Source organism: Doryrhamphus excisus, chromosome 9 (genome assembly GCF_030265055.1).
Source record: "Doryrhamphus excisus isolate RoL2022-K1 chromosome 9, RoL_Dexc_1.0, whole genome shotgun sequence".
NCBI lineage: Eukaryota > Metazoa > Chordata > Actinopteri > Syngnathiformes > Syngnathidae > Doryrhamphus > Doryrhamphus excisus.
The window spans coordinates 5135128-5153798 of NC_080474.1; the positions used below are offsets into that span (position 1 = coordinate 5135128).

Below are 18671 nucleotides of genomic sequence, written 5' to 3' on the forward strand. Positions count from 1 at the left end.
ATTCAAAGTCAACTTAATTGTCTAGTAAACACAACTAGTATTCTGTAGCTTTGCTTCATAAAGTCACATGATCTGTTGACGATAATGAAGGCTTTCATCTTCAGCAGTCATTCTGCAAATGACCCGATATACTGTACAACATCAAAGACATGAAAGTAGCATTGAAAGCATCGTAGGTCCATGATTTACTGGAAAGATGTGCAACTGTCAGCCTCTTCCTCTAAAAACAACACTGAAGATCATAAAAGGAAATACAAAACCCACACGTTAGGTTCAGAGCAGAGAGTACACGTAAAAAGTATGGTCTTAACTTTGGCACAAAAACACGCTGGTGTGTTGCTGGTGGTGATTATGGTGGAGAGAGGGAGGGAGGGACGGAGGAGGGTTGGTGGGGTCAGGGTGGGGTGCTGGTTAGTGTTTACCGACTGGCCACAAAGATCTGGGAATGATGTCGTGGGTCAGACTGGAGACTCCCAAATCCATCACATGAAGCCGGAACTGGTGGAGAGAAAAACAACAAGAAACGACCAAAAAATGGTGAAGACAGTTTGGCAGGAGCAGATCCCGTAAAAAATATGCAACCCAAAAGACCCATATTCTACAATAGAAAGCCATTATTGCTACATCAAAAATGCCTGGACAGTAAAAAAAACAAACATGTTGTAATGCTGACAGTTTGGCATTGTTTACCAAACATTCGGCCCACCACAATTCCATTTGGACCGCACCAGAAGAATTTTTTAGAACACAAACCACAATGGTCTACCTATCACGTGTCACTAGCCCCCACCCCTAAATGTATAAACACATTGTTTTTTTCTTTTACATTAATAAGTATTTAGAGAAAAGTAGAAAGAAAAATACAGTAATCTCTCGCTACTTCATACTTCCAATTTTACGGCTTCACTCCATCCCAATTTTTCAAAAACATGTGAATTAATAAATGATAACAGTTTTGTGGCGGAATATGGCCAATATTTAGGGTTTTTGCTTAAATTAAGCAGACAAATGGCATGAGGAACTAAAATACAAATACTTATAACCAATGTTGGAACAGCTGGAATTCATTGAAAGCAACAGAGAACAGGTAGATGTTTACTACACCACAGCTGTTGAAGCTAATTAGACACCCTGCTAGTTATTTGCTTTTGTAGATGCCACATCCCTGGTGACTATAGGAGACTGACTGGTGAAGATTCACAGCATACACTAAATGTGTATGGACTTGTATATTGACGTATTTCTTACTTCTTGCGGTCTTTATCCTTCTTGCCGTTGGCGGTGAGGCTTTGGGCCTGCAACAGTTGAGCAGCCGCACGTCTCTTGCCGAAAGAGCTCTGGTCCTCCTCCAGGAGTCGCCTCTTCTCCTCCAGAGCCGACTTCTCCTCGGCGTGAAGGCGCTTCAGCTGCTCAAAGCGACTCTGCAGCTGCACAACGACAACGAGGTGGGCTTAAGGAAGGAAAATTCAGTCCGATGTTGTTCCATCCCCTCACAGTCGGGAGTTCCTGACCTCTCGCTCGGCCTCCTTCAGCTCCGCCTCTTTCTCCTTGACCCGCTGCACAAACATCTGCCGCATCTCGTCCTCTCTCCTCTGCAGCTCCACTAGGAACTCGTGCCGCTTGGCTTCGTAGGTCTGCTGCAGACTGCATACAGATGTACACAGTCATCTAAGATTCAGCTGTGATGTGGGCATGTCCGTTCCGAGGAATGAGAGGTCACCTGACAGGTTTGCACTCGGGGTCCGTGTCTTTGAAGCCCATCTCCTCCAGCTTGCAGCGTCGGTAGAGCTCGTAGTGGCGGGTGTGTGTCTGCTCTCTCAGGTCCTCCATGTTGACACAGATCAGCATCTCCCTCAGCTTGACAAAGTCACAGTGGCTCTCGTTCTCCACTGGGCGTCACAGGGATACATTATTATGGGATGCATAGTGCACACACACACCATCTCACAAACATGACACCCCTTATGTGTCATTTTTATTACAGTTCATCTTCTCAAGGGACAATGTATTACAGTTTATGAGTACACACCTTGGACCACCCCCCAGGGGTACTGGCGAGCCTTCACCATCTTGTTGCCTACGCAAACCTCTTCTGTGCTGCCCACAACAGCAAAAGGCAGATGGCCCTGAACACAATACACAAAAAGAACTGTATAGTAGACAGCCCACTGTGAAGAGCACGTGTGATGACTTACGTTCATGGCTGTGTTGACCTTGGCTACGGTCTCGTCGTCCAGAGGGAACTGATAGATCTGCACGCCGTTGCTCACCAGCTCGCTCATGATTTTGATCTTGAACTTGTGCAGCTCGCTCTTGCTGATGGTGTCTGCTTTGGCGATGACGGGGATGATGTTCACCTAAGCAAGACGGAAGCACGGCAAAGGAATGTCTACAATTAACGACTCCTTGTTTATAAATTGGATATTTTCAAACTTTATAATCATGTAAATATGATTTTAAACATTATTAGAGCCTCCCAGACATGAAGTAACATCCCTATAGTCACTTTGACAAGCCTTCTACCCAACATAGTAGACATAAGAGAAAGTTATATTTATGCTTGAAAATGCTTCATTTCGGCAACGATATGTAAGATTTGCTTAAAGAAGCATACTTTAAGCATATTAAACCAGCAAACAGCATGAATTATTGATATATTTTTGAAAAACTCTGAGTGAGGCCACAAAATCCAAAGCACAAAGTGGCGAGGGATTACTGTATATTTTTTGCTTCTGAAAATTGGCCGTTTAGTCTTTTCAAAAAGCCAACAATTTTTGCATATACTGTATGTGTTCATTGATTTTTTTTTTGCCAAGTGTCCTTGAGATATATAAAAACACACTAATTTTATGTCTAGGGGGCTCTAACAATGTTTAAAATGTTAAGTATGAAAATATTTAATTTCTAAATTAGGAATCTTTGTGAAAATGTACTTATCACGGTTGGTTCCGGAACTGATTAACCACTATAAAAGAGGAATGACTAAACGATGAGTTCCGATGGTATTTGTGGCTCAGCAGCCTTCCGAGCCAACCCAAATTCCTGTCTTCCTCTTTTTGTGTATGTCTGAGTCATTTTGTTGAGCTGAGGAATGTTTTTTTCTGCTGGAACTTCAGGGTTAGACCACACATATAAAGCACACACTGATGGCAGCGCACAAAACAACACAATGAGTTTGCTCTGAGAGGCTGACTGTCTCTTCAGCAACAAATGTCTCTCTCTGCGCCCTGTCTGTCTTTCTGTCTGTACAGTGACACAAAAGGACAACTCGAGTGTGTGAGCGTGAGGCGATTACAACATTCCAATGTTTTTTTTTTTGTGTGTGACTCTTTTCACACGCAAATCCTGGGTTACTGCCACTTCCCGGCAGTGGCTCGCAGAGCATGGGAAAGGTTCTGACCACCTCCAGACTATAGGCGGTACTGAACCAGTCTCACTGCCAAAAAACCCAAGTCTTAGTGAGCTTGTTTAATAGACTTAAAGGCTGACCCCTGATAGACAGAACAGCCTACCGCTGTGTTTCCCATACATTCATATATTTGTGGCCGCCACAGACTTACTTTGTAGCTCTGAAATACCAATGACAATTATGTGTCCGTACCTTGCTGTCTAGTTTCTTCATGGTGACCAGGTCCAGGGATTTGAGCGAGTGGCCCGAGGGGGAGATGAAATACAGACAGGCGTGGACTCGCGAGTCATGGTAGTTGAAAAGGGAGCGCTTGATTTTGAGTTCCTCCTGCAGGTAACTCTCAAACTGCTTGTCGATGTAGTCCACCACCGGCTGGTAGCTGCAGGACAAACCAAGAGACTGATGGGCGACATCATCACCATCGTGGGCGTCAGTCGCTCACAGTGAAGCACTAACCTTTCCTGTTTGTTCATTTGGTCTCCGAACCCCACTGTGTTGACCACGGTGAGGCGCAGTCTCACATTGCTTTCCTGCAGGTCATAGGTTTGAGCCCGCAGCTTCACTTGAGGCTCAAAGTGCGACGATTCAAAGTTTTCGAAGTTTGTGTTAAACAGGGTGTCCATCAGGGTGGACTTGCCAATCCCCGTCTCACCTGAAGCAAGAAAAAAAAGTCAAGCTTGATTACCAAAACATGACAGTGTGTGCATCAGTAATAAACAGCGTTTGCCTTAGAATCAGTGATTTATGATACCACATTGGCTGTATGGTGACAGTCGGACAACATGTTAAAATCCACCTTAAATAAAATTGGAGGTTGACAAATATCACGCTAACTTCCAGGGATAGTTTTGATTTTTTTCTCCATCTCCATCAGCAGTGTTGTACTGTACATCATCAGTGACTTATATTTGTCTGCCGCTGTATCCCTGAGCAAGACACGTCTCCTTTCGCTGCCATGTTGTTTACGTGTGACTTCCACAGTGGAAGATGATGTCAAAAAAAAATCCAAAGTATCCCTTTAAGCATTTTCTAACTCTGTAAAAAGCTGTTGTTGTACAGTATGTCTGACATCATACCAATGCATAGGATGTTGAAGCAGAAGCCCTGACTGGTAGATTTGTTGACTAGCTGGTCTGGGAGGCTGTCAAAGCCCACGTGGCCTGCCAGGGAGAGAGGCCGGACTCCCTTATCCTAAAGAACACAACACACACAAAGACATCACACCCGGTGCATATTACAGTGGCATTTTTTTGTTCACCAAACATAAATCACAACTTTTTTCTGATGTGTTAAAGGTTAATCTTAGTTTTGTGTGTCATTAAAGCAAACAATTGAAAGTGAATCTCAAACTAAAGCATCAACTGCACAGCTTTACTATGATAATTATCTACTAGTAGGGTACTCAAATGTCTTGTCAGGTGACAATATGCAATTACCATGTGTGGTGCTTCTTATGTAAGTAAAAAGTTAAGTAAAAAGTTAATACTAACTACGGTAGACATAACATCAAAGTAGTATTAACGACCAGAGAGGAGTTGAGTGTTTTTCCTCACAACAAACTTCACAGCCAACTGGATGACGTGATATGTGCTTCAGGCAGCTAACGCCCCTCTGGCCATACGTGCTTATGTCGCTGAGAATACACATTTACGTTCATGCTGACAAATATTACCATAAACATATTACGCAGACACTGTACACATAAGCTGTATTCCTTTAAATTTTGTTTGAACGGGAACGTTGTTCCGTTTCTCAAAGTGAGAAGTTATGCTAGCAGTGCGGCTAGCTAACTTCATTTTAGCCACAGACACTCCCTGCTCGAGTATGACCGTCATAAGAGTTAAATATCAAAGCAGAAAATACAAACCGGTTGCCGAGCAACATCGGAAGAAGACATGGTTTTCGATTAAATGTACAATTCCCCGTAGATCTAAGATAAGATACAGCAACAGTTATAGAAAGTGTATTTTTTCTCCCAAAGAATCCGGACTGAGAGCGCCTCACAGTCGACGGACTAAACCACGCGAAGAAGGGGTTTAGGTTTAATGTATTATGAGTGAATATAGATCAGATGTAACATTCGTAATTTCACTTCTACCTTAGCATGCATTTGGATATTTAGTCGTTAAATGAACAATTATAATCCCATTGCTTGGAAGAGCAATTGTTACAATATATTTATTTGGACGCGAGTACCCCGCTTTTGTAAATTGGTACAGTCCTTTTTAACACCTATGTGGCGTTCATGAGCCCAAAATGAGAGGAACGTCGTTAAATAGAAAAATCAACAAACACATTTAAACAAAGTAATATAATCTGACAGTACTGTACCTATTTTGTTACGGCAATCTATGAGTATGTTCTACATTTTAAAACATTTTGAATACATTTGCTCAGTTATAGTAACCCACAAGGGCAGGTAAAGTGAACAAATTCTTCCACTTAAAATAAACCAAACCAATAAATACTTTTGAATTCGTTATTTAATTTATACAACCGTATATCACAAATGTAATATTAAAAAAACCCTATAAATATGATTGCCTTTGCTGAAAATACCAATATTATAAATTGTGCCGAATTTGCGTGAAGTCCTTGAATGCAGCACGACGACGAGAGATTAATCGTACTGTGTGCCCCCTATCGACCATTGCAATACACTGATTAGTAATGCCGCCCCCATGGAGGAAAGCAGGAGGCCCTGTGAAGATGCTGTGATCCGCGATTGACAGCAAAACGGAAAGGGAATAATTTCGAAACCTTTTAGTGTCATGTAATTCATTTCCTCGGATAATAAGGCAATGAAGATGGCGTCCCGGTGGACGGTTCAAGCCGTGCAGGAGTTCCTAAAGGAGCGAGGAGGGAGGGTCCAGCAGATGGAGCTGATCGATCACTTCGCGGCGACGTGGGGTGGAAGTGATCCGCTGAAGGAGAAGGAGGAGGCTCTGTGGCGCATCGTGGACACGGTCGGCGTCGTGGAAGTGGAAGACGGCGTGAAATTCGTGTGTCTCAACGTTGAATGTAACAAACAGTCGGTGATGTGCGTGAACGACACACCGAACAACAAGGGCCGAGTCAGCGGCAACCGTGACAACGGCCTGCAAACAGGTGCGTGTTTATAACACTACAGCATCCCAGCTTTTCTTTATTTCCTGAATGGCATTTGCTTATAAATATATAAATATAAATATTTGTTAACAATGTTATATGACGATCACACTACAGTGTTTACAATGTATGTACTATGTACTCATAGTAGCCTAGCTTACAATGTGACCCCTTTGAATATCTATTCAGCATACAAAAATGCTTTTACAGCAACTTCCTCTTCCGGTATGGATGACATCACACAGTACAACAACCGTGGCCCACCTGCAGCCCCCTCCCCTGTGAACAAGAACACAACTACTTCTGTCGGAGCAAGCGAGGTGAAGCTCAGAGAGAGGAGGAGGCGAGAATCTGCCCCGGTTATCGGGGTGCCAGACCTGGACCACCATGCCACAGTCTCCCACACCCAACAAGTCAGAGGGTCCCGCCGGGTGTCCAAAGGGTCCCAGCGAGCTTTGCTGACCAGTTGCCTGTCTGAGGACAGCTCCATGGAAGGTCTGGATCACAGAGGGGACGTGAACACACCCAAGGGGAGTCGCAGGAATTTCATCGAGCTCATGATGAATAGTTCTCCTCAGGTGAGGTGTTCGGATCTTTGGTGCATGAAAAATGAGGTTTGGCTTGGGTGGTTTCTAACTTAAAACGTTTGTTTTGGCCGTACAACATCATTTTTGTAGCCCGGAAACATAAAGAAAATGGGACTCTGTCATCCAATGAGGGTTCAGAGTTGACTCATTGACTCATTTGCAGGTTCGAAGGTCCCTCATTAACCGAGGTCCACGCCTTCGAGACTCGATGAGGAGCGACGGCGACTCATCGTCTCTCCTTTCCTCAGTCACGGACGAGGATTGCGCCTTGGTGACTCTGGACCCGCTGGAGCACGAGTGGATGCTGTGCGCCTCAGACGGCCTGTGGGAGAGCCTGCAGCCCCTCCTCGCCGTGGAGGCCGGCCTGGTTGCCAAGAGGGACTTTGTCACGGGCTTCACTTGCCTCCACTGGGCGGCCAAGCAGGGCAAAGCTGAGCTGCTCTCCCAGCTGCTGACCTTCGCCAAGGACAACGGCGTGCCCGTGAATGTCAATGTGAGATCCAGCGCTGGATACACGCCGCTGCATCTGGCGGCCATGCATGGACACACTCAGGTAATGTGCATTGTGCCGAAATATAACAACAATGACGTATTTTAAGTGTTTCTTGATGTTCAGGTGGTTCGTGTACTGCTATCAGACTGGGAGGCGGACCCCGAAGCGAGGGATTACAGCGGCAGGCGAGCTATCCAGTATCTACCCGCACCCCTGGCTGCAGACCTCCAGGAGCAAGGGGTGGTCACCTCACCAGAGGCCGAGTCTGACAATGACAACACAAGCAGCAGTAGCCGGGGGAGTGGCTGGCGCTTCCCGAAAGTCCTCCAGGGCAACCTGAACCCGCTGCGCCTCTTCAACTCGCCAGCCGCCGGAGCCTCCGAGGACGCGGTCGGGAACGGGAGGACCAAGGGTGCCATGCTAAGGAAGTCGTCTCTGAGTAGGCTGAACGCTCGATTACATCGGGGGCGGCATAGGGCTCAGATCATCCACAGCGCCTCCTTCAGGGACACGGGGGAAATGGGAAGAGGAGAGCTTCCCAGCAGCCCGGTACGAACACGACCGCTCTCCAACTTGTTTGGATGAAGCCACACTGCTCTCAACCAGCTATTTATTTATTAAGTTTGACATTTTTACAACTCAAACTCATAGTTTATTGTACAATAACACACTTTTATTCGGAACAGATTTTATTTACTAAAGGGAAAAATGCACTTTTGCTGCATTCGTTTAATTTATTTTAACAGAAACATTGAATGCATCTTTTTTTTTTCTATTTTTTCTATACTTGCGAAAGCGGTCATTTTGATTCACTTTGGTGAAAAAGTCACACGAATCCCAAGTGGTGTTTCTGGTGCTGAATTACAACAGTTGAATTGCATTACCTCAGTTTTTGGTCTTATTGTTGCAAAAGTCAGTTTTTTTCCCATCAGCAGTTGCAAGCAGTAACAAATGCACAGTCAGCGACATGTAGGATGCTTTGTTTGGGCACTCAAAACAGGCTACAGTAATCCCTCGCCACTTTGCAGCGACACTTAAAAAATATATATATATATAAATTTTATTATTAGTAAATAAAAATAGTATATTCAGGCATATATTTTTTTGCCTAAATGAAGCATTTTCAAGCATAAAAATGGCTAAATAATGTAAAATTCAATGCTGTCAGACGACACATTCAAAGACATTGTGAAGTAATGATATTGAAAGGCTGGGTGAGACAAACAAGCACCAGACTGTCATTGCAGGTTCTGAATTATCTCACAAAAGGCACACAAATCCTTTAAAAAAAAAAAAACGTATGACCTAACTTTCACTTTCTGTCCACCCCTCACTCAGCTCCTCGAGCACCGGAACACATTTATAGCAACATGCACAAGCCTTCCTTGTCTTATGTTCTCTTATTGTGGCTACTATATTAGGTCATAGGAGTATAAAGATGACTATAGGGGTGTTATACCACGCCCAGAGGGCTGTAATAATGTTAAAACCATATTTAGAACCGAAACCAACCAACTGCGATACCTGAGGGATTTACTGTAGTTTGTTGTGTCCAATATTTATGTGCAAAATTATGTGGTAAATGTATAACTAAAACCGAGGTTAATTGGGGAATTTTGCTATATATTTTTTTTTTTGTAAAATTTTCTGTTACAGTCGCACTTGCCACTTTCAAGAAGTCACTCAAACTATGTTGGGTCACATGTTCTATATTCTATATTTTACACAAAGCATTGAAACACCTTTTTAGTTTTGCTGTCACTAATCACTTAGACAAATAAGACTGTTTCACCTTGTTTGGGGGCTGCTATACTGTTTTCTAAGTCAACCTGCTTCTTGAAACACTACGTGGTTTCTAAATGCTGATTTATTTGGATATGAGTTCAGGGACCTTGACAACCAGCGTAGCACGGATCAGTTAATATGCAATCGAGCCATCATAAGCTGCATTTATCTCCCTGGATTGTATTGTTTTCCAAGCCGGTGTCACTTGTAGATATTCAATGATTCGCTGTTGTTGTCTCTTTTTAATGACCATCATGTCTATTTCCTGGATTGTATCACTGCACACGTCATCCGTCCTTGCGTCTTTGTGCACTTTGATGTCACTCTTCACGTGCATGAGTGTGAGGAAACACTTTTATGTTTTGTTTTGATACTGTGAAGTTACCAGACTGAGCCACTTTCATTGTCTCATCCTACAATGTGAAATAAAGCAATACTCAGTAGCACAACAAAACCACATGTTTAATGAAGTCATTGATTAGTTAGCACACCCCCGCCAACGCCGGCTGTCCTTGTCTGGTTATGTTGAATAATTGATGATGTGATGCCCGGAGATGAGACAATAGCCACAGCTGACTCAAGTATCACTGAACACCTGTTCAACATTTCACATGCACGTATCTGGTTCCCCCAATCGGGGCTGCGCCGGGGGTGTCCAGACTTTCTCCAGCGAGGGCCAAATGGTGGAATATAAAAGGATGCAAAGGCCACTTTGATATTTTGTAAAGCTAGCTATGAAGTTATACATATTTCAAGAAAAAAACACATCTCCACTTTGTGATGTCTGTGAAAAAGACAATTAATAGGAGTTTTCCAAATTTTTTCTTACATTTTCCAAATAGTTTCTTTTTTTAATGATCATCATAATTTTTGCACTTTATTCTCATAATAGTTTAGCTTTGTGCCTCGTCTGTTTTGTTTGTTTCTCGTAATATTATGACAAGAAAATGATTTTATTTAATTCAATTTTATGCTACTAAAATGACATTTTCCTCATGATATGATTTTTGTCTCATAAAATTGCGACTTTTTTCTTTCAATATTTTGACTTCATTCTCATAAGATTACAGCCGTTTTTTTCCCATTTCAGTGGTTGTTGTTGGGGGGGTTCAACTATTTAAACTTTCTGCTTGTACATTTTCTTATTTATTATTCTCATTCTCATCATATTTTGACTTTATTCTCCTAACATTATAACTTTTTTTTCCTCAACTAAATTTTTCAAAAAATACAACTTTATTTTATTACAACTTAAATAACATCTTTTTAAAAAAAATACTTAAATTTGATGCTACTAAATTCCAATGAATTTGAATTCTGGTGTTATTTTTGTAAAATTACAACTTTTTGTGGTTAGTTTTTTCTTTGGATCTTGGAAACTTACTGCTGATTTTTTCCATTTTTCATGTTGTTGTTTTGTGTGGCGCAGGCCAATAAAAAAAACAGCTGTGGGGTGTGGGTTTGATCCCTGTCATGAATAGTGTTTTTAAACTATTCTGTTCATTCATTTTGCGCTTTATTGATTCCAAATTGTCCATAGGTATGAATGTGAGTGTGAATGGTTGTTTGTCTATATGTGCCCTGTGATTGGCTGGTGACCATTCCAGGGTGTACCCCGCCTCTCGCCCGAGGACAGCTAGGATAGGCTCCAGCACGCCCGTGACTCTCGTGAGGATAAGCAGTAGAAAATGAATGAATGAATAAATGAATGAACGTCACTGAACATTTTGTTTCTATAGTATGCCTTTGACTCCAAAGCATTAAATGTTGAAATGAAATAGTATAATAGCTTTAAATGGGTCCAAATAAAATGTAGTCTGTAATAATTTTGTGTCTCTTGTAGATTCCAAAGTAGCTTGAGGACATATTTATCTGTTGCATGACTGCTGAGAGACTGCAGCTATACTGACCTACATACACAGTGAAGGGAATAATGCCTGTTATGTAAATGTCTCGCCATCCTATCAGGGAATTGGTGCCAGTGGTGCTCTCTTATTGGACTAATCCACATTCAATCCACTGTATCGCTCATTCTGTTCCCCGAATAGTTGCAGTAGTTGCAGTAGGATCCTAGCGCCAGCTCTCTCCACTGAATGAAAATTATTTTTGGTTAAAGCCACACAGATTTGGCCCATCATATCATGTTATGTGGCACATGAAAGCCTGGGAATAATGCTCTTATACAGTATTTTATGACTTTTTGAATATAGTTATATAATATTTTTTATCATTCATTCATTCATTTTCTACCGCTTTTCCTCACGAGGGTCGCGGGGGGTGCTGGAGCCTATCCCAGCTGTCTTCGGGCGTAAGGCGGGGTACACCCTGGACTGGTCGCCAGCCAATCACAGGGCACATATAGACAAACAACCATTCACACTCACATTCATACCTATGGACAATTTGGAGTGGCCAATTAACCTAGCATGTTTTTGGAATGTGGGAGGAAACCGGAGTACCCGGAGAAAACCCACGCATGCACGGGGAGAACATGCAAACTCCACACAGAGATGCCCGAGGGTGGGATTGAACCCTGGTCTCCTAATTTTTTATCATGTGTATTATTATTTTTTATATTACTATATTTTTTAAATTTATTTTTACTTATTCATATATATTTATATTAAGTAAAAAAAATAATCAAGACACTTTTATGTCTACTATTTTTATAAATAAAAAATATAAAGCTGCTTTCTTATACATTTTAATCCATTATACATTTTAATAATTAAAATTAAAAAAATTAAAATTGGCTAGAGCCAATGCCAGCCGTCCTCCCTATATTTTGTGTGTCAGGCACCAAAACGTAATTAATACTGGCTAATGTGCTCACCTACCCACGTCATTGAGAGGTCAAAAAGTAAACTTTGCTCCTTTAACAATGTTAAAAAGAATATATTCAGAAACTCATTATATTTTTAATTGGTCTTGGTAAAAAAAAGCACATGTTTAGCTGTACTCCATCCATCCATTTTCTGTACCATTTATCTTCACGAGGGTTGTGGTCATGCTGGAGCCTATCCCAGTTGTCTTAAGCGGGGTACACCCTGGACTGGTCGTCAGCCAATTACAGGGATGTTTAGTTGTACTCAATATTAATAAATTATGATATAACTCTCATGGAAATACAAATCAAAACATGTGTTCTTCATGGCTCTCTTCGACAAAAAAACGATAGAAAATTGATGGATGAATAGAATATAAGATACTATAATACTATAATATAACACAACAAAAAGGTTGGTAAAAAATCTGTCTCCACGGGGTGTCGCTGTTCTGAGTACAACTACTCTTGTCTTACTCGTTGGTCTGCAATGGGGTCAAAGTTGACACTATGCGGAAGTAGCTTCGCTTGCACTCTTCCTGCAGCCTTTATCCTCGCTCAAAATTATTTTGTTGTCCTTCACCGAGAGGTTACCAAATGTGTGATTAATTCTGTTTTTTTGTCATCGCAAGAACAGCATATACATTACACTGACTGAGGTTTTTTGAGGTATGCCGGAATCAATCAATGCTAACTAGCCGACAAGCAACGTTTAGTAGACGAATCGGTGACTAGCTGTTGTCCTGTAGCGTATTGAAATATTTGCCTCGTAATATTGTTGAATGTTATTTTTGTATAGTTTATTTTGTATGTCAAAGGCAGATATCTCATTGTGTAAGTCACGGTGTAGTTGACTCCTGGCTGTAATCAAGAGCTTAGTTCAAAAGCCGAACATCGTGCAAACAACGTGTTGTTAAGATGACTATTCAGTGTACATTTTGGCCTTTGCTTGCCTTACAGCAGCTGCCGCCATGACGACCATCGTCCACGACACCACCGAGGCGGTGTGCCTGTCTGCAGAGTACAACATATACCTGAAGCCCATCGCCAAAATGACGGTCAGTGTGACGCTCCCGCAGCTCAAGTTACCCGGAAAAAGCATCTCCAACTGGGAGGTGATGGAGCGCGTGAAGGCCATGGTGGTCCCCGACCAGTTTGCAGCGCTGCGGATCTCCAAGAGCACCATGGACTTCATTCGCTTTGAGGGAGAAGTGGAAAACAAAACGGTGGTGAAAAGCCTGCTGAGTCGTCTGGATGGAAAGAGCATCAAACTGAGTGGATTTACTGACGTCTTAAAGGTGAGGATATAGTTTACTGTGGATTGTAGCGTTCACCTTTGATGCATTGGTCCTCTAGCATCCGCTTCTACTAAGGGTGGGCAAACACCCCTTTACACATGTACAGCAGCTGTTGTTTGATAGTTTGATTTGTGTTACCTTCTATATTACTTTGTATTACCTTTGCACTCTGTATTGTGTGATTTTGTTTCTGGAAACCTGGAATTTCTACTTGTTGGACTCATAAAGGCAACTGTAAACATCTCTTAACCTGCTGTAAAAAGCTTGCAGTCAATTTGACTGCTATGGTCATTCACTGTAGTAATGCAGATATGTCTTTTGTGTTTAAAAATTTTAATGATAAAACAATGTTAGAATAAAATATACACATATTTAGGGAAAGTCAGGGTCCTGTTGGTCCATTTTTTATTTTATTTAACCAAATGATGACGTTGCAAATTTTGAAAACAGTCAAAATGACTGCTTTGGTTGTTTGAGTGTTAAAGCCACCTGGCATATCTAACAATAATGTCAATAAACATTGGATCGTCTTCATTCTTTGTCAGGTCCGAGCAGTTGAAAACAAAGTGGACTTCCCTACAAGGCACGACTGGGATTCGTTCTTTCGAGATGCCAAAGACATGAATGAGACCCTGCCGGGAGAGCGGCCCGACACGATTCATCTGGAAGGGCTGCCGTGCCGCTGGTTCAGCCAGAAACAAGGCAACTTTCCGGATCGGCCGTCGGAGGAGGCCCTCGTTGCTGTCTTTGAGAGCTTTGGCAAGGTGAAACATTGATTTGTGGCAGTGGGTGTCCCTAAATTGTTGTCTAATTTGCGTAAATAGCTTATTAGTTGTAGCAAAACTGTCAGTGTATGCAATAAGGCTAGAACAAGTTGCTAGATTTGTCGATTAATATAGAAACATACTGATCCCTCCCGCTACGTCGTCGTTTATTAATGGTCAATGAAATTATTTTACTAAATAGTAATAATTGATTTTGATATTCATTATAGGTAATACGTAAAATAAAGAATTAATTTAATTTGTTTCCACAGGTGCGAAACGTCGACATCCCTATGCTGGATCCATACAGGGAGGAGATGCTGGACAAGAACTTCAATACTTTTAGTTTCGGAGGCCACCTGAACTTTGAAGCGTACGTCCAATACCAAGAGTACTGCGGCTTCACCAAGGCCATGGACACACTGCGCGGGATGAAGCTGATGCTGAAAGGAGATGACGGAAAGGCTGTCGCCTGCAACATAAAGGTACAATAAGTCTTCTTCAATGTAAATAATTGACACAAACTTCGACACAGCTACTTTTGTTTCAAATAACAATGACCGTAGTACACCTGATGCAGGGCATTCGATGTGGCATTCAATGAACGTAATGAGGGATTCATCAGTCAAGTGTAAGATTCACTTGATCTGGCGCGTGATAGGCACATTCTATAACGCCTTAAGACCTTTTAGGGAAATTAGAATCAAAGCTGCTCATGCTGTGGTGGCAGAGTGTAATCTAAAGGAGGCTAGGAGATTGCAATTCTGTATGTAAGGGAGGTAATTTAACGTGTACACTGGAACTTCTGAGGTCAAGCAATATCAGTCATTTCCCATTAATAAAAAGGGAAGTTGTTGATTATTATTCCCCATAGAATTTGTAGTTGTCCTATGTGTGTTTACATATTTTTTTTTTTTACATGCTGTGCTCACATTTTGTGTTGCACTGTGATGGAAGTCAGTGTCCTGTCATTTCACTGTACAACAAGCTCACTGCAAGTTCAGTATTGGCTGTTGCTCACCCAATTAACTCATTCACTACCAAAGAGGTGTTTGTACGTTTTGTTTTCAAACCCGAATGCCCAATCTCAGACATTTTTTTACATTTTTGTTTGTACGGGAGACACAAGTCAAAGAGATTATATTAAAAAAAAAAACACCACAAGGTGGCAGAAGTGCATTTGAGTGGCACTGTACACACAAGTGTGCACACATAGTTCAGTTCTATCCATTTTCTATGCCGCTTATCCTTTCGGGTCGCGGATATGCTGGAGCCTATCCCAGCTGTCTTTGGGCGAGAGGTCGGGTACACCCTGGACTGGTCACCAGCCAATCACAGGGCACATATAGACAAACAATCATTCACACAGTCACCAATTAACCTAGCATGTTTTTGGAATGTGGGAGGATTACTAATGAACGGAAAAAGGTAGAAACAAACCTCTTTTCAGCTAAAAGAGGAGAGTCTAATCTTCCATTTGGTGTGTTTCATGCTTCTATAACCCGAAAACCCAATATTCTGTGTGCCTTGAAAGGTCAGTCAAAGTCCTCTAAAGTGGCTGGTGCTTGAGGGGATGCCTTTTGAAAAATGTCTGGTTGTGAATGAGTTAAAAATCTATTTCACGGGCTGCACTTACATTCAACTTTGGCGGCCTGCGGGCTGCAAGTATGAGACACTGGCTGAAGCTGTATCTTTGTTCTGTCCAGGTGAGCTTTGATACCACCAAGCATCTGAGCGAGCTGGCCATAAAGAAGCGAAACATGGAGAGACTCAAGCTGCAGGAGTTGGAAAAACAGCGAGAGGAGCAGAAACGACGGAAGAAGGAGGAGGAAGAGCGACGCAAAGAGCAGGAGCGGTAGGATGGAGTGTTTCAAACTGACGAAGGAACATCTGCAATGTTGTTTCGGCACGTGTTGACAAATGCCAAATATTCCCCAGGAAACTGAAAGAGCAGGAAGCAGAGGAGAGGGAGAGGAAGAAGGAGGAGAGGCAGCGGAAACGCGAGCAGAAGCTGCAGGAGAGAGAGGAGAGGAAGAACCTGAAGAGGGTGAGGAAGCAGCAAGAGGAGGAGCAGAAGAAGCTTCAATTGAAGATCGCCATGGAGGAGAGGAGGCTGCTTCTGGCTCAGCGGAACCTGGAATCCATCCGGATCATTGCTGAGCTGCTGTCCAGAGCCAAGGTACTAAAGGAGAAACACCTCACTGTGTAATGGCAGGGTCTCGTGCGTGCGTGCGTGCACGCGCACCGAGAGTGAGAAGGGAAAAAAAAAACATACCGGTCGATCCCTAGTAACAACGCACACTCTTCTTCTTCCTTGAAGGCCCTCAAGCAGCAGCAGCTGGAGAAGGAACGGGCTGAACGTGAGGAACACGAAAGGCAGGAGAAGGCCCGACAGGAGGAGGAACTGGCCCGCCAGCAGCAGCTTGAGGCCCGCCGCCGCGAGCAACAGGAGGAGCTCCTCAGGGTGGAACTGGAGAAGGAGCGGGCTTTAGACCTCCAGCGGCGGGAGAAAGAGCTGAGAGAGCGGTTGCTCTCCAACATGTTGAAGAAGAGCTGTGAGAAACCAACCGGAGAGCCCGGCTCGCAGGAGCAGGCCGATCCTTCAGGTAGGGAGGAGGCCTCTGATGCTGCTAGGGAAAATGCGACGCCGGGCCAGGTGAGCGGCATGACTGCAGTAGGGGGCATGTCCAAACCAGGTGTCCAAAGTAGAGGAACAAAGGAAAGGAAAGGAAGTGAGAATGTAAGGAAGACTCGCGAGGAGAAAAGGAAAGAGGAGGTGAGGAGCAGGTGCAGCGAGGACAATGCAAGACAGCACAACAGCTCACACAGAGACCGGAGCTCTAGGAGCCGTGGGAGGAGGCGTCACTCCAGCGGGAGCAGAAGAAGGAGCTCCAGTCACCACAGGACCTCCAGTCATCACAGGAGGAGCTACAGTCCACACCGGAACAGGAGGCGTAGTAGCCACAGCCACTGGAGCAGGAGCACCAGCTCCAGCCGGGACAGGAGCAGGAGCAGCAGTGGGAGGAGCCACAGCAGGGGGAGGAGTCGGCTTGACAACGCCCGCCGGAAATACAGCAGAGGGAGCTCCAGGAGCAGCAGCAGGGGCAGAGACAGGAGCCGATATCGGCGTGGATGCCGGAGACGCAGCTACAGCAGAGACAGGAGTCACTCCAGAAGATAAACACACTCCTCACTTCTTCAGGATGTTCTTCATTTGGGCTTTTGGTGACCAAAAGCAAGAAAACGAGAAACACAGCAGTTGATAACACTTCAATACAAGCAGCATGTGAAATTTAATGGAATTCAATTACATGCCCATTTTACTCACCTGCCGGTTTATTAGGTACATCCTTACTAAACAACTGAGTCCATCTGCATTTTTAGCCTTTAGAAATAAAACAGATGATAAATACTACTATTGACCCTGTGATTGACATTGACAACCAGTCCAGGGTGTACCCCGCCTCTCGCCCAAAGACAGCTGGCATAGGCTCCAGCACCCCCTGCGACCCTCATGAGGAAAAAGCAGTAGAAAATGAATGAATGAATACTAATATTGACTCAACTAGGAGCCTCCACAATGTTTACAAATGACCTCCAACAAGCCCTGGGACCACCTCTCCTGCTAAGTGAATAACACGGGATGCTGCTCTTACACAAATGTGTACTTTACACTTGAAGACTCCGTCTCAGGCTGCCTCCAATATTTCTGACGTTAGTTTTGATGTCGTGTTTTTGCCGAGCAGCTCTGGAAAACTCAGGATTTCAAACCCCAAGAGTGATGCTTTAAAGGGTACAAACATCTTTATTTCCCAAGAGACAGACTTTTTTTGTTGTTGTTGTTGTTGTTGCAATTGTCTGAACGATGCTCCCCCTCACGGTGAACCAGGGTGACGGCCAGTTAGCAGGAATAATGACATTACAAAGGCGGTAGAAAGATATGGTTTATAAATATTAGTACATAGTGATATGCTTGACAAACGGGAACGTGCCATCCCAAAGTTTTACTTGAGAAAATGTTAATAATGACTGGTATCATTTACAAAAATACATTTAGGACAAAGTTCAGTGGACAAAATAATTGTATTTATTTCATGTTCTAATGACCGTAGATCCCTGATGTTCCTGACTTACCTGGCATTTTGTCAGATATAAGCAGAAGAAAGAGTAATCACAGCATAACCTCCATAAATAAGGGAATGATGGGATTGTCTCCATTGCTTTCATACTTTACATTGTAGCTCTGGCTGAGGATACTCGTGGCTAAAGACTGCTTTTAACTGGATTAGAGTGTTTCAATTTGTCACGTCTGTACTGTGTAGCCGAGTCCTGGGGCTTGTTCAACATCAGGCAGTTCCAATAAAAGTGGATATATTGTTTTTGTTTTACGCCGATTTGAAGCA

The 18671-nt window shown here is 43.2% G+C and overlaps 3 protein-coding genes across 4 annotated transcripts; 2 read left to right on the forward strand and 1 right to left on the reverse strand.

Annotated features, from left to right (window-relative positions):
• Nucleotides 1-349: 349 nt before the first annotated feature.
• On the reverse strand, nt 350-5444 carry septin10 (septin 10). The gene is made up of 10 exons (XM_058082717.1): nt 5277-5444; nt 4486-4600; nt 3866-4061; nt 3602-3788; nt 2196-2357; nt 2030-2126; nt 1721-1889; nt 1512-1644; nt 1249-1427; nt 350-498 (listed from the first exon to the last, which is right to left on the reverse strand). The coding sequence occupies exons 1-10, from the start codon at nt 5304-5306 to the stop codon at nt 483-485; spliced, it is 1284 nt and encodes a 427-aa protein (XP_057938700.1). The 5' UTR covers nt 5307-5444; the 3' UTR covers nt 350-482.
• A 563-nt stretch (nt 5445-6007) lies between these two features.
• Nucleotides 6008-9836, forward strand: sowahca (sosondowah ankyrin repeat domain family Ca). The gene is made up of 4 exons (XM_058082715.1): nt 6008-6517; nt 6728-7095; nt 7268-7657; nt 7721-9836. Exons 1-4 carry the CDS (start codon nt 6211-6213, stop codon nt 8180-8182), a joined length of 1527 nt encoding a protein of 508 aa, XP_057938698.1. The 5' UTR covers nt 6008-6210; the 3' UTR covers nt 8183-9836.
• Nucleotides 9837-12686: 2850 nt separating this feature from the next.
• Nucleotides 12687-18625, forward strand: akap17a (A kinase (PRKA) anchor protein 17A). Of its 2 annotated transcripts, none has more exons than XM_058082601.1 (7): nt 12687-12875; nt 13170-13504; nt 14050-14268; nt 14541-14753; nt 15975-16123; nt 16207-16447; nt 16589-18625. In XM_058082601.1, exons 2-7 carry the CDS (start codon nt 13178-13180, stop codon nt 17447-17449), a joined length of 2010 nt encoding a protein of 669 aa, XP_057938584.1. In that variant the 5' UTR covers nt 12687-12875; nt 13170-13177; the 3' UTR covers nt 17450-18625. The 2 variants fall into 2 exon arrangements, with proteins under 2 accessions (XP_057938584.1, XP_057938583.1); XM_058082600.1 differs by having other exon boundaries at nt 13167-13504; nt 16589-18623.
• Nucleotides 18626-18671: the final 46 nt, after the last annotated feature.